Source organism: Pocillopora verrucosa, chromosome 1, assembly GCF_036669915.1.
Source record: "Pocillopora verrucosa isolate sample1 chromosome 1, ASM3666991v2, whole genome shotgun sequence".
NCBI classification, from domain to species: domain Eukaryota; kingdom Metazoa; phylum Cnidaria; class Anthozoa; order Scleractinia; family Pocilloporidae; genus Pocillopora; species Pocillopora verrucosa.
In genome coordinates, this window is record NC_089312.1 from 249,788 (window position 1) to 273,984 (window position 24,197).

Below are 24,197 nucleotides of genomic sequence, written 5' to 3' on the forward strand. Positions count from 1 at the left end.
ACAACGAAGAAACGTGTTCTCAACGTTTTGTAGTCTTAATATATGCAAAAATATACAAGAACTGTTTTTCTACATGGATATATTCACGGAGATTATAAAACTCCGGGATCTAAATACAAGTTAATAAATTAATGTTTGTTTTGAAAGTGTCCACGTAGATTTCATTTACAAACTTTAAAAGTTTAAAATACTTCACATCCCAAAGTTACATCTCTTCTAAAAAAAGATCGTCTTCGATAGAATTCAAATCAAGGTCGGAATTGCAATCTATAGGAAAGATTCCTTCGTCCTGAGCTTTGGGGTTTAAATTGTGTAATCCGTCATTCTGTAGGTCTGATAACTTGTTTTGTCCTTTGAGGTCTTCAATGATTTCGATCTCGGAATCCAGCTGTTTTGTTGGCGATGAAGTCGGGGTTATCATAACACTACTGACTGAAGCGTACAGAGGCGAAGAGGTGATTGGTTTCAGCGTGAAGTTCTCAGACTCAGTAAAGTAGCTTGTTAATTCCCTTGAACACTTTTTATTCTACAACAGAAATAAAAAACATACGAATTTGCATCAAGAATTATCTGGAAAAAGCGTTCACCGCGAACACGAGTCATTAAATTACCATGTATTTTGGTATCCGTAGTCCTTTTTTTCTGTTCTGGCAACGAAAATAGGACGTCTGCAAATGAAACAAAACATTCTGTTTAATTGCCGCTCTGAATTACTCACAAATCATTTCTTACGTAAATGAAAACAAAAAACAAAAAAACAACAACTAAGTTAGAAACCGTCTTTTGTAAAATATTCATAAAAATAAATTATTCAAAACTACTCAGTGATTATTTAGCTTCTCATCAGGACTAACGAATAACAATTTTTTTTAGTCAAAGCGATTCTGAAATAAATTAATCTAAAATTGAGACCTCTTCCATTTTCTCCAAGTCTAAGGCAGGTCTGTGTGAGTCGAAATCGTCTTCAATTCTTCTTTTTACACCACTTTTCCTGCGATCGAAACAGGGTTGAGAACGGCTTCTGTGCAAACCTGACAGATTCGGTTTCCAGTTAAAGTTCAAGTCTCTATTCTCGTTAATCTTACTCCCAGTAGGATCAGATTTTGGACTTTCGTTTTTCATAAAAAGGTGTTTTTCCCCAAGGGTAGCATCTGCTGAAGCAGGTCTTGGTGTTGGCGAGGCAGGAGGTGTTGATATAGATTCCACTTCGTTGTTTATCCACAGCAGCTCGGCCAATTTAAATTTGTCGTCCGGGCATGATACCGATCGTGGTTTTTTCCCGCAGTTTTCTACAGGTTGCCATACCGCGGAAGCTCGCGGAGCCCACAACGATTGTACCTCTGTACTCCCCGGCAGCGACAGAGAAGAACATAATTTCTTATTTGCGGGTGGCTGAGTGGTACTGTGCATAGCTGATGAATCGGTCACAGAGCAGTTATTGCAGTATGTTCGTCCGGGTCGATGAGAAGGATAACTTCGAGTCCTTGAATGACCAAATATCTGTCGTACATCTCTACGCAGACAGTGAGCGAGAGGACATTCTGAAAGCAAAGTGAAATATTACATCGTGAACCATGTGTTTTGTAGCAGCTCATTCGAACAAAAACAATGCGTTGATGATTACATGCAAGTTTTTATTCAGCGAAATTTCCTAGCAAAGTTTATACAACTGCAGACAATTTCTCGCACCAATCAGAAGCGAAACATCTAAAATGCAATTTACCTGAAACGTGGTTATTCCGGGAAGAGATGGCTCGGAGCTGTAATGCATTTATCTGAAAGCAAAGCAGCGAAGAGTAAACATCATTGAAATTCGTGTCAACTCGCGATCGAATCAGAACGGAAAAGCTCCTACGACAGGTCTCTCGAATGAATATCAGTTAATTCAAATGTTACCTCGGGTTCATCGCTGGGGAGGTCCTCAAGCGATTGATTTTTTAGCTTGTCTGTTATGACAGTCACCATCGTGGTTTCCCCACATGAAGGCCACGATCTACAGTTCTCTTTGTATTGAATGACAGAATATAAATTTAATGAGTGACTGACGCGCGAGGCATTCACTCGAACTTGTCGACTGCCCTAAAAGAGAATTAAACCGGATATCAGCCGTCACAAATATAAATTCGATAAATTTAAAAGAACATGAATAAGATTTACCGTAGATAGGTCGTTCCCGATCGCTGCTAAACTAACCTTTCTGAGCACCGTGACATGTTGGGTTTAGTTTCGGATGTCGTAGTAGCAGTAGTAGTAAATTTCAATCGATTCTAGCATCTAACCAGCGGCACAGCGTAACTTCAGGGCCTGAAACAAACACATTTAAGATGTTATTCTCGTTTCTCTTTGATCTCTTTCCATGTTAAAATCAGTTTTTCTCGCAAAAAATCCCAAACCCCTTGGCAAAAGAAAAATTATCCTGCTTAGTACACGAACAAAATGAAATTACAAAGCGAAGCATTTCACTGCTACTAAGAAGGTACACATTTCGATCTATTAACGGAAAGGCCTTTTATGTACCTACGATTTGGCGATTTCTTTAGCTGACAGCTTGGTAAATTTGGCGATGAGTTCGATGCTTAGGTGAATCGAAGAAAATCGGTTAGATATTCTTGTTGAGTGTACAAACCGGACCAGTTTGGAGGGCTTTTGTGGCCTCTAAATGCCGAATAGGGTCTGTCTGATTATAAATGTCACCTTGTAAAGAACAATCTCTGCAACCAATCAGAGCGCAGCTACAGGTTAATGACTGCCCCTGATTGGCTCGTATTTCCTGCTGACGTCCACTTCTTTGCCATCAATGAATTTACAGGCAAAGAAATATTTTATTACCAAATCAACCAACCAACTCGTGTCGCTACAACGCGGACTTTGTGAGAAATTACACTAATGAATTCAGTCTCACCTCACTCCAAACACAATGTCACTTTTGACACGATTGGCTTCCTATCCCTGCATTGTTGTGGAAGATAAACAAGTAAAAGAAATTTGCAAGCCTTATTTATGTCCAGTCGAGCGCTTCCTCCCTTAAAAATGGAAACAGGATTATCGATGTGTGTATTATTTTTCATATGCCAGTCGTTTATATCTCTTTCTAAACAGGAATGTTTCGTACGTAGTAGCGAATCGTACAGGCGAAGGTTACAAATCCCTCGCGGGTTTACGAAAATAGGATTCTTAATTTATTTTCCACCGAATTTTACTTTATTTCCTCTTGGTCTAAGTAAAATAGTAAAAACAAATTGAGGTCGTTGTAGTGGTAATGAATTATACATATTCCATCTATATACACAATTCTGATACGATATTCGATTATTCAAATAAGCTACAACCTATTTTTTTATCCTTCTGTAGAGTTTTTCTCGTTAATGTGATTCATAGTACCTATTGTTAGCAGAACACACTCGGAGACACAACACAATTTTAGCATAACATATGAATATACTTAAAATTCACCTGGAAAACACAGTGTGAAAAGGCGGCAAGTGAAACCAATATCTTTAGCTGGCTGAATTAGATTTGTATGCCTTTTTCAGTTCAGTCTTGTCAATATGTTTGATTTGTTTGCCTCATGACGCAACATCTTTTGTTGCAATTCCGGAAAAAAATCCTTGAGTACTTAAGTAAATCTTACTGCCGAGCTGTTCTAAAAGAAAACATTTTAATACTGAAATTTGGTGGGTCAACATTGCACAGCAAAAGCATTATACCACCGAACCAAAACAGCCCAGGGGGAATGTGGAGGTCGCAATACATCGCTTCACTAATCATAGTAAATATCTTCATCAATCGGCGAAGATCAACTCAGGCCCCGTGAGCTTAAAGGCATGACACTTTAAAAGGAAAAGCTTAGCAGTTAATTTATTCACATGTCCAGGTTTGTTGCCGTGCAATTGCAAGGAGTTTGAATTGCTAAGCAGTTCAGTAAATAACTTAGTAAATTAAGCATATCTGGGTTTTTCATCACTGTCTCCAGTAGTGGATATTTTCCAAACAACCTCATCACAGGCACGAAATGACAACAGCTTTACAAACTGCTTACTTTTTAGTTCATTTGCACTTAAGTGAGAGTTTTCTTTGGTAAATAGCATTTCTAGCAGAGATGAAAGAGAGTGATCTCTGTTAAATGGAGAAAATAAAGCTGATTAAGGGAAACATCGCATGCATGGCAGTGAATACATACGGTGGGGAACTGAGTTTAAAAACTTCCTCCCTGTGAAAAGAAACCAATTAGAGAAAAACATTTTTGCATGAAATGAGGTTCTATGATGAGAAAAAATACAACTTCATTGTCTCTGTTCAAATGTATACCAATGTTAGGTCGAATATTTGTAAAAGCACGGTAAAAAAACAGCGGAAGCCACCATCAGGGTGTAATCTTGCACGCTAATTCACACTGAAAAATTGTCTTATTTCAAAGGGATTTCAGATAGAACTCCGTTGGTGATTCGAAACGCGCGCACTTTTTATATCTTTACAGGATACTTAACTCCAGCACCTGCCTTGGATATCACCGAGTGACAGCGACTAAACAAGCTTTATTCTTTCACCTTTTCAGCACGTCCTAGAACTTTTACAAATCTTGCCTAAATCCCGTTGTAAAAACATTTCGAAACTCGTTCATCATAGGTTCAGTCATCTGAAAAATGTAAGTTTCCATCTTAAGATACATTTGATGTTAGTTTTGAATGAAGCTATTCCGTAGATCCAAAAGGGAAACACTTCTGCCACCAGAATACGGCAGGGAAAGTTTTGAAACCAATGTTAGTAATAAGTATAATCGCAGGCCTATCGTTCACCTTGTATTCCTAGGCTGCAAAGGCAAATTTTCTGAAATACAAAATGAAGTGTCTTAAACTCGCCCATTCACGCTATGAGTCTATGCTCTGTGTGTAGTAAGATAGTATCTTCTTCACTCCGGACTGACTCAAAGATTCTAATCTCCATTTAAATATATAGTTATCACATAAATGCTCAAATCATGAAATGGAAAGTGAATAATATTATAAATAATTCCACCTAGCTGGGAGCTTAGAGTGCCTCATTCTGCATCCCTGTTAACGGTAAATACTCTAAAATTAAACCAGATTTAAACCGGCCTGCTTTTCTCTGACCTGCTCGTAACGGCTTAAGAAAAATAATACGACCAGATATCTAAGAAATGTTGAAATACTTTCCTCGGGGAAATGGAATATAGATATTGTTTTTCTCGTCCTTTAAGTCAACCGGCTCGAATCTTTTCCGTGTTCGAAGCCTTTTCTTCTTCATGTGATTTAAAACTTTACAGTTACCTTCTCCAGACAAATCTACACATTTCCAACCGCAATCTTTTCGGAAAACAGCATTCTTGTATCGGAGATCAATACAGTCGCCGAATACTATAAAGATCTTAAAAGCCGGCTTCGTTTCCAAATTTGTTCGCACACCATTAACATTTCATGCTGTCTCGAGAAGAACACTTCAGCTCACCTTGAATGTAGATTAATAATATGCAAACCCATATCATGATTTGTACTTTTTTTTCTCTTTGAGGCAAATGTTGAAATAAATTATTTGAAAAAACGCGATCAAAACCTCCCAACGAATTTGTCGTGTTCTCAAGTGTTATCACGTTTATTTTCACACAATATCACGCTTATTTGAGTTACTAGCACATGGTCAATTCTCATGCTAGAAGCTACTTCATTTACATGAAATGTTCAGTGCCGTATTCTGCCTAAGGACTGAGTTGAAATGGATAACGAAGAATGAAGCTGAATGATTTGAAAATAAGACTTGAGTCTGTCCTTCGATAAATTGCATCCTTTCGTTATTTGCTAATATGGAAATCATTTAATGAAAATATTGTTCACCTTATAAACTAAACTAATTTCGATGAGGAATAAAAATACAACAATTACTTCAATAAATACCGTGACTGGAAATCTCTAGATCATATTAAAGCAATTTTTTTTCTAAATCGCAAATTCAATCAGACACTTACCGAACCTTTACGACAAAACTGACCGATCACTCGGCAATTTCAAGTAACGTCAACTGGGCGAGAGAGAAATCCAAGCCGGCTATCTGTCTCAACTGATAACCAATTTACGCGTTTACTCCGCCTTTAATTTCGGAAGAAGAAGACTCACAAAGGTGACAATTCGTGACAAGCTTAAGTTCATTCATAAAGATATTTTCCCACCCGCGAGAGACGTCAATTTGTTGCCAGCTTGTCAAAGGAGAATTTTAACTTAGTTAAAACTCCTTAAAGGATGTTCTTTAAAATAAATTAATTTTGCTTCCAGATATAATAAAAAGCTCTCTGTAACATTTTATTAGTGTTGTGCCAATAATTTTAAGCTAAATTTCACAATGTGCGTTTCCTTTTGTGTTTCAAGGTGTGTTCAAATCCCATCGATCTATGATTGGCTTGTCCGAGACGCGTGCGGAGAGAATTTCCATTCAGTAAGCGGTGTGAAGTGTGATAAGAGATTCAACAATTTCGTATCGATTCTCCGCGAACGAATTATCATTTGCACATTTCATTGCCTTCATGCATGAGTGGGAAATATAATATGTGGTAAAAGAGTTTGATTTCCATATCTAAAAACGCGATGGTTTTTACAAAGAGAATATATTTTTGAAGTGGTTTTAAATAAAGATAATTTATGGAACAAAAGAAGTTGATTCCAAGCCTCACGAAATACACTTTTATCCAACAAATTAATGATGAAATTGTTACAACTCAGTAATATTTTTCCTGGATATTCTGCATTGTTTTGTGTTTCAAGTTGTTTTACATTTTACACTGAGTGATATCAATTTAGCTGATGTTTGAACATTATACGATTAACTAAAGAAGCCACTCGCCGTTAATTACGTAAATAGCGCTCTTGGGTCACGAACGACTCGGTATCTTGCATTTTATCTTTATTATCAGGCTGAAAAGTTTGGTTTGATATCTTGTAATGCTCTCTAATCAGAAGGGGTTTTAAGTTTGGTTTCAGAGGTCACGAAACTTTCACTGTTCCTGTACTCGAAGTTTTAGTTACTTGAAGAAGGATACCATGAAATATCGTGATAAAATAAGGTCAACTTCTACAACTTAAAGTGAGCTAATAATTGATTTCAATTCAACAAGCTTCAAAAACACGAAGAATATCAACCTTTTAGGCTACATATATAACGACTTGAATTAATCCATAACCCAAGCAAAATGTTAATTACTTTGCTCCTACCCTGAAAGCTTATTCAAAATTACACAGAGTCATACTTCAGGTGCACGTTCTATAGGTCACGAACCAAGCACCCGAAAGTACCCGTAACTGTTGCCTTGACAGATGAACCAAGGATTGATTAGAGTTCCAATTTGTAAGAATGCTCAAAAGTATTGCACAAGCATTCTTCCGTTTTCCTTTCATGGACTCAGAAATGAAGCCAAACGGTTTTTGTTTACGTTTCCAATATTGTTTAGCAATCACAAGATACTCCGTCAATATATTGGTGCCTGCATGACCGGAGCCAGTCAGCCGTCTGCGCAAGGCATTATCCTGCCACACAATTCGACGAGGGCAGGAAATCTCTCTCAGGATATCTATCACTCCCGCACTGTATCGTGAAGATCTCCAAAATCCTAAGGACTTGTAGCACAAGTTTTGATATATTTAATTCTCTTCTTCTGCTGGCAATACAAAACTTTAGCTGTCAATTTATCCGTCTAGAAAGTAATATTTTCTCATTCCAAGAGCTGGGTGTGCTCACGTTTGTCAAAGTTTCATTTAAACTAGCATTTTTCTGAGACGGTAATTAGTCGCAATAAGGGCGAACGGGAAACAGAATAATTAATTTGGGGTTAAAACACAACAAACCTCGATATTTCTCGAAGGGTTAAAAAAAAATCCACTAAGAGAGCTTCCTGGGCTAGAGCACTTCTTATACCATTTCGATCTTCGGTTTTTTTTTTTTTGAGAATTAAGCCATACACAGGAGAGCTTGTTTTCTTTCTGCGCTGACCGATATCAAACAGGAGCCGCATATCTTACGTCGTTCTCTTGATGAAAAGCCCTTGTTTTGCAGGGCCGGATATTCAGTACTTATAAAAGGAAATACATTCAAATTTATAAGACTTGCCTTTCGCTTTTCCGTTCTCTAACAGTGAGGTTGAGACTGAAATTTTCGGTCCCTTAAACGGAGTCCCGCCAACTCAATTCAAATGGTACGGTATGCCTTTTGTAAAAGAAACAACAATGAAGGGGAAGGCGAGAGATATTTAAAGAGATGCTAAAATCCAACCGATAACTATTAAATTTGCCATGGAGGCAACAATTTTCATTTTCATCTGTTTATGCAATTAGGGGTGAAAAGGCTGCATTTATTTTCCCTTTCAACACAATAACACAGGAAGCAACGAATTTGGCCAGCTTCCCACTTCTCATCATCAGAGTTTAAGATAAGCACACACGGAGGTATTCTTTTTTTCATTTTATCGATCACGAAGGCGGGTACGAAATGTTTATAAAATTCTCTAAATCGCCTTAAGGGTTGACATGGATTAAGAACGATTGATATGTGTTTGAATAAACTCCCTTTCACAGTTGAGAACTCTTATAATTGTTATTTGGGTCCTTCCAGTCCACGTGGAATTAACAGAGCACGTCTATCCAATAAAATCCCACATCAATAAGTTTTGTATCACATGCAATGTGATGACAAAAGAATGGTTATTACAAGAACATTTATATCATGCATTGATAACAAAAAAGATTGGCTTCTTTTTGTGGAGAGAGCGAAAGAAAAAAAAACGTGCCTTGCCACATGTGTATTGTACAAAGGTAAAACGCTGAGTTAAAGAATAACTAGAAAGAGTACATGGGGAAAATCATGCTAATTTCTTGGAAAACGGAATACTGACTTGTCAGGTTCAGAAAACAAAGACAGGGGAAAAAGAAAAAAAAATTGCTATTTTCTTAACTGAATTACGGTGTATTATTTAATGTGTTTTCACTGGATGAATTTCAGTATTTCGTTGTAATTTTACATGGAATAATTACGAAATCAGAGCCAAACTGCGGACGTGTTTGCGGTTTAGTAAAACTGAAGCCATGACGCGGACGTCATTAACTCCCTTGCGAAATAAATATTAGCGGGAAAAACCCAAATTGAACTTGTTTCAAGGCGTGTAAATCAGGTCATGAAAGATTTCTAATGAGGTCAGGATGAAGATTCTTGTTGAGTGATAGCTTTCAACAACACTTGATTCGGATGTTCATTTTCTCTCTTCTTTTTCGTGTAAATGTGAACTGGAAATTATTTGAAATAAGGAAACACCTTTGATCTCCGAGGTCACGTAACCACCAAGTAACCAATTTTGATTAAATTTCTACTTCTTCTTGCAAGATTTTGAAATTCACCCGGCCGCAAATATTGAGCGACATCGCTTGCCAAATTTTTTTGCACTTAAAAAAATTGATTCAGAGGTCGTCTTAATCTCGCGTTGAAAAATAAATGTTTATCAAATTTTCTCAAATTTAGTAGACCACAAAATATTTCTAAGTATAAATAACTCGTAAAATGTCTTCATTTAAAATCAGGGTATTTGATTTAACTATCGAAACTAGAAATGCATCAAAATTGAACTCAAATTTGGGGTTTCCTTGAAAATAGAATTTGTTTCTTCAGCAAGGCTTCAATTGCCACTTTGCTGCATCGTCAATAAATGAATTTGATTAGCAAGCTGTCAAATGACAGCTTTATAGGAACGATCTTAATGTCTTATGAGCAGATTTGAAGGTCATCCATTTGACTGAAACGTGCTTTGAATACAAATTAAATCACGCTGGCTATAAAAACTGACCTGAATGTACCGTGATGCCCGCAGCTTCCAAGCAATAAATGACCTTTCACCAAAACCCCTTGCTGAATCACTTTTAAAATGACGAAAATTTTCACATTGTTCAGTCGACCTCAGTGCGTCGCTTAAGCTCTCTCAGTTTCAAATCAGTCCATTAATACAAGCCGCACTATTTTGCGAAAAGCTTACAGCAAATATATTGCAATGTATCCTTGGCAATAGGTCACAAAACATAGAATAATTGTTTACTGTGACTTAAATATATTCAAACAAAACGCTAGTAAAAAAAAAATAATAATAATAAAAAAAATAAAAACAATCTCACTGAAATATAGCGCCGATTAGAATCTTTTGTATCTTGAGACTGAAGAGATTTTTAATAAGAAAATTTGATTTGTGTCAAAAGCAATCAGATCGGACAATTGTTACTACGGGTAAAATTTCTATCCGCATGAAATGACAGCAGGCGAAGTAACACTTGTGAGCAGGTTAAGACAGGGATTCATAAAAAATTGTTTTTCTCACAATCCTTTTTGTTAACTGGTAAACATTTATACTCCAACATGTCAAAGTTAACCGAGAAAATTAACCGCCCAAATTAATGATCGAAACCCGCACCATGCAATATTCATGCTGGAATTTGAGGATCTTAACATGAACAGTTATTGAATATGCAAAGTTTGCCCGTAATATTGCAGGTTTATCAGGATTCTCGTAGAAGCTTTTGTTTGGAAACCATTCCTTTCTGGAAAAAATATATTGGTTCATGTAGCATGCAGGGTCTGGGAACGTGCAGTGCGAGTCCTCGTGGACCTTGAGAGGATATAACGCCAACATCACCGATCGATGATTCGAAAGGAAATTTTGTGAATTTAAGAGGTCCTACACTTAAAAAAAACTGTGATGCACCTTCCCTCTTACTTTTACACCCGCGGCATCTTTCACTTAGCAAGCTGTAATAAATCAGTTAGTTTCATAAGAGTCCAAAAATGTTGTCTTCGATCTCTTCTAATGACCCCAAGAAGTTCATAATTTTTAATCTTTCAAGCCTTTAAAAGACTTTGAAAAGTTTTACCAGGGTATAAATAATTCCACAACTTTTGAACTATTTTCAGTTCATAATTCTGGTAAGGATTGCGAGATAGCACTGAAAAATGACAGAAGATCAGGTTTCTATCAGTTTACAATCCTCGTGTTCAATATTAACTGCAATTAGATCAAATGCAAAAACTGTTGAGCCTGAAAAGGGAATAATTAACGCCAAACTGGGCACTAAAGTATTTATTCAACTCCATATAACGTTTTATCTGCTCATATGTTTCCCCATGAACTGAGTTACTACTGATAGTAATTACTGATAGCTGATGTTTCGTTGAAAGAAAACTGACTGGGAACCAGATTGTGGCTTAGTAAAGAATGGTCTGCATTTCCTCTGTGATCAATAAAATTACCCTCTTCCGCTAAAAGCCCTTACCTACAGAACTTATTCCCTAAATTTTTTAGCCATAACTCTTGAATTTCCAGCCTTGTTAAATGAAGCCTGCATAATCCGCTTTACTTAATGATCACTGAAGCTTTGACGAAATTATTCTTCGACGGTAGAAGTTTTAAAATAAGCGCATCTCACGTTTGTCAGATTTTAATCAAGCACGCAGGTTACGTAGTGCATGATTAAAACAATAACTTGATAAACAACCAAATGAAAATGAAAATGATGAGTCAGCAATTTCAGTTTCATTTTCTCGGGAATCCTTGTTACTATCACGCGGACTCTTGGAATAACAGCAAGTCGCATGACAATGCTGATGTAACGTTTAACTAAAAAATCGTAGTTTTATCATATTCTAAACACCACTACATAAATCTCCATGCTCCTCAAGACTCAGTTTGCACATTTTCTATTCAAGCTTCAATTCTCACTACTGCATGTTTAGTACTAAAATATGTAAATTCTCTCCATCAAGTTCTCAATTTTGCCACTGACTGACGTTTTCACTCGTTAGCTCTACTAAGACGGAACGCAGCGAATTCAAACATGTCTAAGATGAGATCAGACTTATCGGACCGCAATATCAAGCAGTGCTGCTGATCTGAACAGGCGCTCTTAGCCTATGTCAGCTACTGAATGCAGGTAGTAAAAGTCCAATGGACCTAGCATATTTGTTCGGAAAAAATAATTATCGTAGCTACTGACCGTGAAAATAAAAAAATTGTCTGAGTTGTTGTCGATGAAAACAAAATATTGTTGTACAACTTTTAGATTTAAAATCCGGATCATGTGTGACTGAGATTAGCGGACGACCTTTGGTTTTCGAGAAGGATTCAATTGTTCAGTTCATCACACAAACAGATATCCGTAGCAGTACGGAAGAGAGAACGTGACTGTATGTAACGTTTACATCATTTTTCATCGTTAAGATCTCTTTCACAAAACTTTTATTTCTTCCCTCGTTTTATCTAACGTCGACAATTATGTTTATACTCTTTTGTTTGGATACTTGTCATATTTCAGAACATAAGTGAATAAAGACACTCGGATCCCAAGTTCTAGTAAATTCCGGTTTCTGTACCTTTGCAACTTAACGGTGAACATCATTGAAATACGAACATCGGTCTTAATTCTGTCAGTACTGATGCCAATTCTTAAACCACAACTTACCCAAATAATGCCAGCCAGTTTGAAAATTGTTGTCTGAGTTGTTTAAAGGACGCTTTCTTTTTGTATCCAAATCGTCGACAGTCTGCACCGGTGATTTCAACGAAGTCAACAAGGAACTTTGACCTAATTCAGTTGTTAATGAAACATGACCGCCGCCCAAAGCGATATTGAATTTTCCGCGAGATGAGTGAGTGGGAGGCGAGCTGAACATTAAACGGAAATGTGAAAAAAACAAATATATCTTTGCCATTTTTCTATGAGTCTTGATTGTTAACTACTGACTGATAAACCGTCTGTTAATTATTATCCATTTTAGGTTATGGCTTTTAGCTAGCCGAGTACGACATGATGTTCGACATTATGATGCCCCCACAAGCTGGCACTTTACTTCAACACTGAGGCGATATATTGAGGCACTTATATAAATAGCACGCTTTTTGCCGCAATTTTCAATTTCTAGAAACACGCATACAGGACTAGCACTCCTCAGGGGAATACTCTCAAAAAATTCGGGGGGGGGGTTAAGTAGAACGTCCGTCATGAATATTGAAACTCTTACCTTTTCTCAAAAAAAAAGATAATTTTCTCATGGTTTTTTAAACCAGTTGTATAAATAATATAAAAATAGGCACAATTTTACCTAAAAAATAAAAAAATAACAGATCCAAGAACCAAGTTACGATGAGTATACAAAACTTTTCCCGATCTAAGACTCAAATAGTCAGATCTGACCCAAGTTAAAACCAGGAGTCTGTCAAAAGACACAAAACTTTGCGTCCTAACATTTACAAAAGTGAGTACGCCCCGAAGGTGAAAGAAAATTGAACAAAAAATTATAATAATAATAACACAACCTAACCTGATTCCATCATAAGCTGTGGCGATAACTCGTCGCACAAATTACAAATTTCACGTGATCATGACGAGCACTTCACTTTTTTTCCATTTGACATTTTAAACTGTCTTCACTAGCACTACCCTATTTTTTTCAAAATGCCCACCGAAAAAAATATAATTACCTGAGCAAATTTATCACTTCTTTATTTTTACACATCCCTGAATATCAAACAAACTTAAAGATAAACCTAAGAACGGATCATCGTTGGTCCATATCACCAGTTTCTTTCGCAACTCACTGACCTTTCAAAAATCTCCACATCAACATCACGGATTGTTCATCGCAGTTGTTTACGTTAAGAGGCCGAAAAGAAACAAGCAGTTGGTTTTGCAAACGGCCAGTTCGGTAACGTTTTAGGTCGTCCAAGTTCGCTAACTTCTTACGCTCAAGTATCTACCAATCAATTCGTTTTACCTTCGACGCATTCATCCCGCCGGTAATGTTCGAACGCCATTTTGTTTCCCAGAACTCCAAGCAGTAGGTTGGCCGTAAACCGGAAGTTAGCGGTACGACCTAAGGTGTTGGCGAACCGGTCGTTAGCGAAGACCACTAAGGGTTACCAGCACATTGCACTCAGTATGGATGATTAAATTAAAAGGTTTAGCTTTTCTATTTATTTCCCTTCCTTCTCCTGCCTCACGAAATAAATTAAAGTTGACTTATTCTTTCTGTCACTTTTCTTTTTTTCATATTAAAACATCTGACAGCCATCTCTGTTTAACACAGGCAATAACACGAAACACCATTCGTCATTTAATTAAAATTCATAAGCTCTGAGGAGCGTAAGAGAAAAAAAAGTTATACCTATTGAGACCTGAGGAAACACAAATGGATATTGTGTAACGTGGTTTCCCCGATAAAATAATGGAACTCTTGTTAATCGGAGCGGAGAAATGTATGATTAATAAACGTAAGACTGGAGGGTGTGTTGAACAGAATAGGTGAAAAAACAGAAATCTGCTTCTTGCTGGATCTCACACTATATCACCCGGAAATATTAAAGAATCATAATCAAGAAGACATACTTTTTATAAAACTGCTGATTATAAGTTTGTCCTTCAGGTTTACTTACTCTTTCCTCAAAAAATATAATGAATAAAAGCTTGTCAACATGTCACTTCGGCGACAAAAGGAGGAAAAGGAACAAATGACAAAAAAAATGACCTTAGAATGAAAAATATAACATGGAGTATAGAGAGACATGAACAATTCAATGCCAATACTCACCTCTGTTCTCTACAACTGTTCAACCTTGCTCCACGAAAGGTTCTCTAATACCGAAACTAAACTGATGTCATTAATTTTCCCAAGTTAAAATTCATCACCGAGTTTATATATTAATATGTCAATAAAGAACCACGCAGATGGTAGATATATCATGTTGCTTATGCAAACCCATTCCGAATGAATGTCACTCTGTCAAGTATCTGTGACAGGTCTTTATGTTTTGTGTTGGCTTGGCGGATAACTCACCTTTCTAATCGAATCAATATTATTTTGAGAAGCAACGACTTGACACATCAAATATTTAGACAAGTTATGTTTAGTAAACGTCTTTGGTTATTACGGTTCCTAACAATTGGGCAAAAATACGCCGAAGAAACAATTCGCCTGAAGTCATTTCGGCAATTTTCTCTGAAGACAGCTACCCGTTTTAGTTGTGAATGGTAATAACGTTATTACCCACATTGAAGGCATCAGCACATTCTGGAAATTGACAGCGTTATTTCGCACGTTTTGCGGTCTTGGCTTGCAAAGTTTTCTCCGATCATTGTAAATCACCTTATTTTCGTCTAAATTTCGGCATAACTAAATTTTATAAGGTTTGATTATGTAAGCCACTAATAAAAGTATGTGGATCTCTTAAGTTGTACAGAAACTGTATTCATCGACACGGTGTCTGAAATGGGATCTTCTGGTGAAATATCGAATGCAAATTGCAGATGATATTGCACGGGCCCCTTAGCAGTTGTCAGGTTCAGATGGCACCATACATCAAAGTTTAGCTTCAGTATCATCTTTCATTTCAAAAATTACAATTTCTTCTTCTTGTAAGACGAACGAAGCGAAACAACAACTTGACGGTGTCTTGCTCAGTTCATAATATTTTCCATGCGCAATTGACTCGCCAAACCATCTAGCGCGCGATTTTCGTCTCATCTTTGTGATTTTAACATTAATATGCAAAGTAAACCCTCTTGGCCAGGTGTGGAGGATAAAATTGTGCCTGAAATCGACTTTATCTTTTCCTTTTTCTTTCCTTTTTGCGATAAACTCTAACAGTTTTTGACTACAAAATAAAATCGGCAGATTCTTTTAATTTTTTCCAAAGTGTCAAAAGACTTCTGAGTAAGAATTTAAAAAAAAATTTCGAAAAAAAAATTTGTAGCACAATGTTACGATGATAAAACTTATATATGAACGTTATATCCAGGCAATCTTTGCTGTACTTTTAGCGTCTCTAACTACCTTCTTTAAATTCTCAGCATCACGCAAAGAAATATTTTTACAATGTGAAAGATTCAACTGAGAGAGGCCTTTGCATGTTTTAACAAGCAATTTTGCTGACTCTACTGATATTTTACTGCACATTGAAAGATTAACAGACCTCAAAAGTGATAAACCTGATGACTGTATAAACTGTAAAATGATTCCGTCACTCAGTTTTTCAATTCCAGATAAATCTAGCTCTTGTAATTCTGTTGACTTGGAGAAAATGGCTAAGAGATGTTCTGTGAGTGATTTGTGATGCGAAAAATGACAGCCATGGAGGTTAAGAATAGACAACTTTGGGCAAGCTTGTGTCAAGGTTATCCATTTGCTTTCCTCTGAAGTTGAAACACGTATGTAACTGCCAGTTACTTCAGTGCAGTCTGCCATATTTAAAGTTTGTAAGGACCTGCAGCAGACCCCAATGATCTCAGTATCCACTCTATCCATTCCAGAAATATCCAGCACAATCAACGAATTTCCAGCTTTGACCAAGAATTGTGCAATATGGGGATGAAATTTCATTGCCTTGTTATCACCAATGTGCAGAACCTTCAGATGGGTTAGTGAAGCAATGAACTCTAAAGACATTGCTGTGAGTGAAGTACAGCAGTTAAGTGATAGCTCACATAATAAGGGGCACCTCTTGCAGAGAACTTTCATGCATGTATCTGTGATAAATGTGTACGACAAATCCAAAGAAACAAGTTTTAGGCTTGGAGCACTTATGTCAAATTCATCAACTGAGTTTGTCATTGCAAAAGACACCTTTTGTATTTCTTGTTGAGAGTTCAATAGTTTTTGTATTCCATAGCTGGTTACGCCAGTTGATGACAAGTTGACTTCTTTTAACCTCTGGCACTTTGGATTTTTATCATCTCCACACAAACCATCTATACCAGCATCTGTGAGAAGGGTGCATGACTCCACCCGCAATACTGTCAGCTCAGGACATGATGTTCCAAGTAAGTTTAACACTTCATCTGTACAAGCCAAACATCCACTGAGATCAATGGACTGAAGACGTGGTAAGTCTGAAGGAATCTCTTTCAATGCTTTTGCTGAGAGGCGTGAACAGTTCTTCAGACAGAGCTGTGTAATTTTCTGAAGAGAGACAATAAAATCTGTAGATAATTCTAGTCCTTAATTCAAAGAATCACTAATGAAAGTACCCTAAGATGGCTTAACACACCTTCCTAAGAGCATTGACTCGACTTAACAGACAATTTCTTTTCAAAAAAGGAACGTTTTAGCTCAGTTTTCACAAAGGTATGTTGAAGAAATTTCCTGAAGTCCTAGATAATTTCAACTGTTTTCCTTTAAAACTAAGGCTTCATCCAGTTACTGTAAATTTGGAAAAGTAAGGTCAAAAACTGTGTTTGTGTATGACATCCATCCTGCATACTGCTATGATCAATAAGCGTCAAGAGCATCATGTGCTTTATATTCTTTATAAAGAAGAATGAGTCATTATGCTTATAAACCTTTTAATAGAGGATTTAGGATTTATTGACCAGTAAAATTTTCTTTATGAAGCTGTTATATCCTAATAACAATCATCATGTTTTCTCTGATAACTAAACAATACAAACCTTACAACGAAATCCCACAGCAGAAATGATCTGATCATTGATGAGTGAGGAACAGACACTCAAATCCACATGCTTAACATTAGAGTGGAGAAGAACATGAAGGTGACACACTTTAATTTGCTTCTTTTGACTCAAAATATTCAAAAGTTCTTGAATAAGGCCAGAGTCTACAAAATAACAACAACATATCAAGTAAATGTTTGGATAACCAAAAATCTTCCTTTAAAGCTAAGGAAGGCTTCAGGCCCTCATTCATAAATATCACAGTTCAACGATTTATCATTTATATTCCAAGTTTCAAATCCCGCTAGTCTGACTCACTACTTAATTCATGCCATAAGAAACTAGGAAAAAGACACGAGAGATTCATGCAGTTACTCCACCTTCCTCGCCCCATTCCTCAAGAACCCCAGTTGACTCTCGACCACAAACAGAGTATGGCCTAAGTCATTACCGTGCATGTTACCTCAAAACAACTAAAATAATTATAAGTGCTGGGTTACAAAACCGTTTAAAATAGTTCAAAGTACATGTACGCAGTTAAACTCACTCAAGCCATCAAACGGACCAAGAACATACTTGAACCGATTAAGATCTGCGATCGATGCGTTGCACCACAGGCTCATATCTTTCGCGATACTCTCGAGGCTAAATCTTTCTAAAGTTTGCATGCTCATTCTTAACCTAATTTGAAAGATTTGGGATGTACAAAACGGTCACTGTCCGTTTGAAATTGATTAACTCTTCTCTTGCTTTAAGATTGCAAGAGGTGAAGTAATCTGTTGATCACTGCAACAATGCTCTATCCAGCGGTTATCGTCATGGAGAACATTATGTGTAAGTATCGTACACGTAGTGTTTCAAATTAATTAAATATGGTGGACGCGGAGCGATTTTGACGGTTTTAACTCAGCGCAGATTATTCGCTGTAATATACATAATATATCACCTTTGTACGGCATGGATGGAGAGGTGGAGGAAGATGATATCTGGGATGAAAAATCCTTAAAGCAGCTTGAAAGAAAGCGTGGACAGTCGGCACGCAGAGATGAAAAACCAACGAATTTACCGCGCAAAAGCCCAAAATCAAAGCGCACTGCCAATAATTTGAACAAACCTCAACGACGGTGTCGTTTGCAAGTCTCACAGAAAACAAAGACGGATAATTCTCAGACAATCATAAAGAACAGTGGGAGGGAACTAAAACGCAAGAGAGAAGATTCCTCCAGTAGTTGCAAGGAATTGAATGATGAGGACTCAACCTTCAGTCACCAATTATCTGGAAGCCAAGTTGACTCAGCTGTGGTTGACAACAAGATCACACCTCAAAAGAGCATCGTAGATGGGTACTGCCCTAGATGCCAGATGCCTTTCGTTGCATTGGTTGGAGAATCTCCTGGGTGGCACGTCAGCGATTGCTTGGGAAGGAAATATTCTTTCATAGGTAATTAAAGCGTACTTAGCTTAATAGATTTAGTTAGAACAATATCATTAATATTTCACTGCTGTTTAAACAGTTATACCCTCTATAAGTCAGCCCAGCCAGAAGTATGTGTAAATTTACTTGTTAACTTTGCTCTATGCAGAACCTCAGGACATACGTGGATTTGCATCAGGTAAAATTTCCTTGTGGGACCATTTGACTGCAAGGATAGGAAAACTTATTCACTGATTCAGATAAACAAATCCGATACGTAAACAACTGAATCAATATAAAACAGAACCTTTCTTTTTTGTTAGGTGATTGTCCTGAAGGTGTCCACTGCAGATCAACATTTTCTCCTCATTATGAAAGATACTCTCACAAGCTTTTGGCTTCTGTCAGGAGTTATGGTCACATATACAGAGGAGATGAGGGAGAAAGTAGTGGAAACATAGATAATCTGATGCACAAACAAGTAAGAGTTTGACATACTGTAAAGACCTTTTAACTCTAAATCATTTCTTTTCCTGTGGCATAAACTTAGTAAGGAATCTGAAATAATTTTGGTAAGTTTAAAACTATATCTAAGGCATGAAAACTCTTACTATCAGACTTTCTCATGAATTATTATTGGTGTTGACACTAATTGGAACTAACTTTTATTCTTTCCTTAACAAAAGCATGAAAGAGCAATCAAGTCTTCAAGACAATTGAACTTTTCAGAAAAACCATTTTTGTCTGAATCACTCCATAAAGATGAAGATGAGTGTGAATCTTCTGGGAGCCCTGGTGCTACAGTAGGTTTACCTTATGGTAGAGCAAATGGAGCAATAGAAGCAGTACAATTAGATGAAAATAAAACATCAAAGGAATTACTATGCAATATTCATAGTTCCCCACAACATTCAAACCTTGGAGAATCTAGCAAATCTCATTCTTTGCCTCTACAAAGTGAGGCTTCAATGACCAAAGTTGAGACAGGAGATTTTCAAATGTCCTCTGATGATGATCTGTTTGGAGATCTTGAAGTCTTGGAAAATTTGTGTGAAAGTTCTTATGCAGCAGATCAGTTAACAAAAGACCAACAGAGTTATCACAGTCTTGAATGTGTTGATGTGTATGATAAGCCCAAGCAGTGTTTTATCCAACCTGTTGCTTCAGTTGTGGAGAAAAAGAGTAAAACAAGTGAACATACAAATGAGGCTGAGGTAAATTTTACACCAAGTCCACATCCTTTGGATGTAAAGAAAATTAATGTCAAAGAAGATAATCTGGGTGAGCACTCAAGTATAGGCCAGAAACAACAGTCAATTTTGGCATTTGTCAGAAAAGGGAAGGAAGCCTCTAAATCAAAGACATCTCTGAAACAAACTGATATAGGAGTGTTCTTTGGCTTGAAACCACTGAAGAAGCCAGCAAAAAATATAACAACTTCTCAGAATGGTGCCAGAATAACAAACTCTTCACAATCACAGTCTGCATCCCAAAGACAGGGTCACTGGGCAACAAGAAAAACATTCAACAATGATCGTAAAAACACAGAATTTACAACTGAAGGTCAAAGTTCAAGTCAAAGTGAAGGTCTAGCTGGTAGTAATAGAACCCAGACTCAACGCAGTTGTCCATTCTACAAGAAGATCCCTAACAGTGCCTTTACTGTTGATGCTTTTCGCTATGGCAACATTCCTGGCTGTCATGCTTATTTTTTGAGCCATTTTCATTATGATCACTATATGGGACTGAATGGGAAATTCAAAAATCCAATCTATTGTAGCAAGGTAATAGACTGTAGGGTTTATTAATATTTGATGTGGGAGGGCACCCTAATCATGAGGTTACTCGATCAGAAATGATAACTTCTTGATGTTCAAATGAAATATAAAGGGGTTAAGTTTCTAAAGAAACTGTGGTGCTGCATCGGTGGGAGAGTATATCCTTAATAATAGTAAGGATAATATTATAGTTGGGTTCTGTTTTTATGTATCTCATTGCTACAAGCCTTGTCATGCATGATGATCAGATTTGTGAAAGATTTTGGAAAGCTGGTTTATTAACTTAGAACAGACTCCTTTTTGACAGATGTTAACAATTACCTGCACCTTATAAACCTCTTATTTAGAACATCAACACAACTTTGCTGATAGTTTGAAACTTACTGACACTGTTTGGCTCTGACAACCAGATGAACAACGGCAGAACTGACCAATCAGTTTTCACATACCAAACCTCCAAAGCCTTAACTGACAAACAACTCTTCACTTGATTCTAGAAAAGACATATGCTCATATTTTTGAACTGTCAATAAAAAATTTCTCTCAGAATTGGTCTCACTCAGACAATTAGAGAAGACAATCATAATTGGGTAATATAACTCCACTATGGTATATTATTTGATAAAAACAGCCAGTAATTGATTGAAGAATTAGTGCTCACTTATAATTTTTTTGTTAAGATCACTGCAAATCTGGTGATATCCAAGCTGTGTGTTAAAAAAGAGTTTGTCCATCCACTTCCCATGAATGCACCAACCATTGTGGAAAATGTTCAAGTTACACTTCTGGAGGCAAACCAGTAGGGACTACTAAGTTTGTTACTTATCACTTTAAAATTAATAAAATTACTTTAAGTGAAATATGTTTAGTAATTAAAATAATGACTCATAATGACTTAGATAGAAGGATAAAATCTGTTTTGAGTGGCATTCTCAGCAAAACATGGCCTATATTTTTCATTGAACTTTTTTTTTTTCAGTTGCCCTGGAGCTGTATTGTTTGTGTTCCAGTTCTCTTCTGGCCAGACTTACTTACACACAGGTTTAGCTTCATTTTGGTTGATATTTAATTAAGATACTTTTGCCACATGTGATATGTAAGTATTCAAAAATGCAATTATTCTACTGTAAGATTTACAAAGATTGTAGCTTTTCATCATGCTGTCATTTATGTACCACGTACAAAGCAGCATGCTTGGTGATTGCTCTCATGACATAACCAACCAATTGATGAACAATGTCATGTCTTGAATGTGACCCTGAACAGTCCATGACATCCCAGCTAAAGAATGTCAGTTTACAATCAAAGTATCACTTTCTACATCCCTTGTGACAACAGTACCTGCGGAAGTTTCCTCAAGTACATTTTAAAGTATTACTTAATTTATTTTTAAGGTGACTTTCGAGCCTCTCCTGAAATGGAAAGGTATCCAGAGTTACATTGTAAGATTGATGTCCTGTACCTTGACACCACGTAAGTACATCTACACTGACATGTTTTTTCGATCTGTTATGTAATTACGGAATAATCTTCAGTATTTACAACTTGTTTTTTTAAAAACATTTCAGGTACTGTGATCCAAATTACTCCTTTCCTCCTCAAGAGGAAACCATCAACTTTGCTGTTTCAAAAGCTGTGCAAGCATGCAAACAAAACCCAAAGACACTGATAGTTTGTGGCTCATATACAATTGGGAAAGAACGTGTCTTTCTTGGTGAGGACTTTTAAAATCTCAGTTTAATATATTTTTGTGAGATGGTACAGAGGAGAGAATTCTTAATTCAGACACAGGAGACTGCGATTCTACAATTTCAGCAAATATCAAGGCTTTGTGTGATAGTCACTTTTTAATAAGATTGAATTCAATTTTGTTGCTTAACTATCATTGGCACCAATAATTAAATGGGAACTGTTTGTTGATATTGTTTTGTGTTTATGTTAAGCCATTGCAGAAGCACTTGGATGTAAAGTTTGTGTAGAAAAACAAAAGAAAAAGGTTCTGGACTGTCTTGAATCCAATCAAATAAATTCTCTGATCACAACTGACTGGAAGGCGGGAAGAATTCATGTGTTGCCAATGGCAAAGCTAACGCTGCAGGTAAAAGATGAATTTTTAGTGCTGAAATTGTATTCTTCACTTTCATGGCTAAGATAAAGCAACTTGAAATTTATTATTATGGTGGAAAACAGAACATGTATTCAGTTAACCCTTTAACTCCCATGACTGATAAAGACTGAATTTCTCCTTACAATATCAATACAATATCAAGTACACTAGTTATGAGGGTAAAGAAAAGTATTAATCAGGGGATTATTAGTTGATCCAATACCCAATTTTCAGAGCTGATATTATAAGAATTGTGTCACAGACAGTAAGGAGAATTTGATGTTATGAGTGAAACAAATTCTGAACTCCAGATATTTTTTTAGATGTCTCTGCTGTGGTTTTATCAGTTGCAAAGTATTCAAATTAAAATAAGATACATATAGAAAGATGTTTAAGATGGAATATAATTTCAAAGCATATTTTCATCATCAATTTTATTTATTGATAGAATCTAACAACATATTTGGGGGCTCATAAGTCACAGTATGCTGAACTCCTGGCATTTAAACCCACTGGGTGGGAACACAGTGAAAAGCAAGAGGACTTGTCGATGATTAAACCTTCCAAGAGAGGAAATGTGACAATATATGGTAAGTACAGTGATATGCTAGATTTAACTTACTCAGCCCATCTTGTTTTTTCCACCCAACTTCACTCCTCTCCTAAAGTCAGTTTTTTTCATTACTGACAATGATGTAGTTCCTAGGGTTTGTTATATTGTTGTTTTCTTCGTCTTTATGCTTAGGTGTTCCTTATAGTGAGCATAGCAGCTTCAGGGAACTGGAGAGATTTGTTAAGTTTCTTCAGCCAAAGAGGATCATTCCTACTGTTAATGTCCATTCCGCAGAAAAAAGGGCTCAGATGCAGGCCATCTTCAACAGCTGGTTATCGAAGGATTCCTTAAAGTTTTGAGCAATGTTAAGTCTTAATTTAATGGCAGGTTGTCAAAGAACATGCCAAAAGAGAGAAATAATATTTGATGATCGTCTATGAAGCCTACAAAATGTTAAGTATTTTGTAATTCCCATGAAATGAAAAATTGTACAGTAGTATTTTTCTATAACCATTATTTATGGGTATTTTGTTGCATCAATCTTGAGAATTGTTTACAGTAAGTACTCAAGATATAATTCAAATATAGGTACAGCACATATGGATAAGCATAATTTTTTCTGTATTTGAAGCTACATGTAGCTGCTTTTATGTTAATAAGTTTAAGCTCTCAGTTGATTTTCTGATGCTTCATTATTTTAAATGCACTCAGATAGCCTTATTTGAACTGGTGAATGAAGGAACTCTTATTTATCCACAGAAGTGAAATATATATATATTCTTATTGTACTTATACTTACATGTACTTATTTATACATCACTGACATAAAATCATACTTGACTGTAAATCACTGTAATTTTCTCACAATTTAGAC

General features: G+C 36.5%; 3 protein-coding genes across 13 annotated transcripts; 1 reads left to right on the forward strand and 2 right to left on the reverse strand.

The window, feature by feature from the left end:
* Positions 1-65: 65 nt before the first annotated feature.
* LOC131785508 (protein FAM53A) lies at positions 66-14,637 on the reverse strand. 10 transcript variants are annotated; one of them, XM_059102415.2, is made up of 7 exons: positions 14,614-14,637; positions 2,194-2,304; positions 1,897-2,079; positions 1,724-1,775; positions 913-1,541; positions 612-668; positions 66-526 (listed from the first exon to the last, which is right to left on the reverse strand). In XM_059102415.2, exons 3-7 carry the CDS (start codon positions 1,963-1,965, stop codon positions 206-208), a joined length of 1,128 nt encoding a protein of 375 aa, XP_058958398.2. In that variant the 5' UTR covers positions 1,966-2,079; positions 2,194-2,304; positions 14,614-14,637; the 3' UTR covers positions 66-205. The 10 variants fall into 10 exon arrangements, with proteins under 10 accessions (XP_058958398.2, XP_066030621.1, XP_058958399.2 ...); XM_066174524.1 differs by lacking the exon at positions 14,614-14,637 and adding an exon at positions 13,801-13,821; XM_059102416.2 differs by lacking the exon at positions 14,614-14,637 and adding an exon at positions 13,629-13,780.
* A 286-nt stretch (positions 14,638-14,923) lies between these two features.
* Positions 14,924-18,252, reverse strand: LOC131785499 (F-box/LRR-repeat protein 2). Of its 2 annotated transcripts, none has more exons than XM_059102393.2 (3): positions 18,019-18,252; positions 17,469-17,635; positions 14,924-16,980 (listed from the first exon to the last, which is right to left on the reverse strand). In XM_059102393.2, exons 1-3 carry the CDS (start codon positions 18,143-18,145, stop codon positions 15,811-15,813), a joined length of 1,464 nt encoding a protein of 487 aa, XP_058958376.2. In that variant the 5' UTR covers positions 18,146-18,252; the 3' UTR covers positions 14,924-15,810. The 2 variants fall into 2 exon arrangements, with proteins under 2 accessions (XP_058958376.2, XP_058958377.2); XM_059102394.2 differs by having other exon boundaries at positions 17,474-17,635; positions 18,048-18,194.
* Positions 18,253-18,347: 95 nt separating this feature from the next.
* LOC131785514 (uncharacterized) lies at positions 18,348-24,196 on the forward strand. Its single transcript, XM_059102421.2, has 10 exons — positions 18,348-18,912; positions 19,209-19,366; positions 19,572-20,669; positions 21,344-21,462; positions 21,643-21,704; positions 22,058-22,136; positions 22,232-22,377; positions 22,607-22,761; positions 23,219-23,360; positions 23,516-24,196. Exons 1-10 carry the CDS (start codon positions 18,429-18,431, stop codon positions 23,680-23,682), a joined length of 2,610 nt encoding a protein of 869 aa, XP_058958404.2. The 5' UTR covers positions 18,348-18,428; the 3' UTR covers positions 23,683-24,196.
* Position 24,197: the final 1 nt, after the last annotated feature.

Excerpts from the sequence above, each read along its gene's own strand:
- LOC131785508 (XM_059102415.2), bottom strand. The coding sequence starts at position 1,965 with ATGGTGACTGTCATAACAGACAAGCTAAAAAATCAATCGCTTGAGGAC. Across the intron at positions 1,542-1,723 it reads CCGGAATAACCACGTTTCAG|AATGTCCTCTCGCTCACTGT; the intron begins GTAAATTGCATT and ends CTTTGCTTTCAG. Across the intron at positions 669-912 it reads ACTTGGAGAAAATGGAAGAG|ACGTCCTATTTTCGTTGCCA; the intron begins GTCTCAATTTTA and ends TTTCATTTGCAG.
- LOC131785499 (XM_059102393.2), bottom strand. The coding sequence starts at position 18,145 with ATGAGCATGCAAACTTTAGAAAGATTTAGCCTCGAGAGTATCGCGAAA. Across the intron at positions 17,636-18,018 it reads TGGTCCGTTTGATGGCTTGA|ACTCTGGCCTTATTCAAGAA; the intron begins GTGAGTTTAACT and ends GTTATTTTGTAG. Across the intron at positions 16,981-17,468 it reads CTGTGGGATTTCGTTGTAAG|AAAATTACACAGCTCTGTCT; the intron begins GTTTGTATTGTT and ends GTCTCTCTTCAG.
- LOC131785514 (XM_059102421.2), top strand. The coding sequence starts at position 18,429 with ATGGATGGAGAGGTGGAGGAAGATGATATCTGGGATGAAAAATCCTTA. Across the intron at positions 21,705-22,057 it reads CCAGACTTACTTACACACAG|GTGACTTTCGAGCCTCTCCT; the intron begins GTTTAGCTTCAT and ends TTTATTTTTAAG. Across the intron at positions 22,378-22,606 it reads GAAAGAACGTGTCTTTCTTG|CCATTGCAGAAGCACTTGGA; the intron begins GTGAGGACTTTT and ends GTTTATGTTAAG.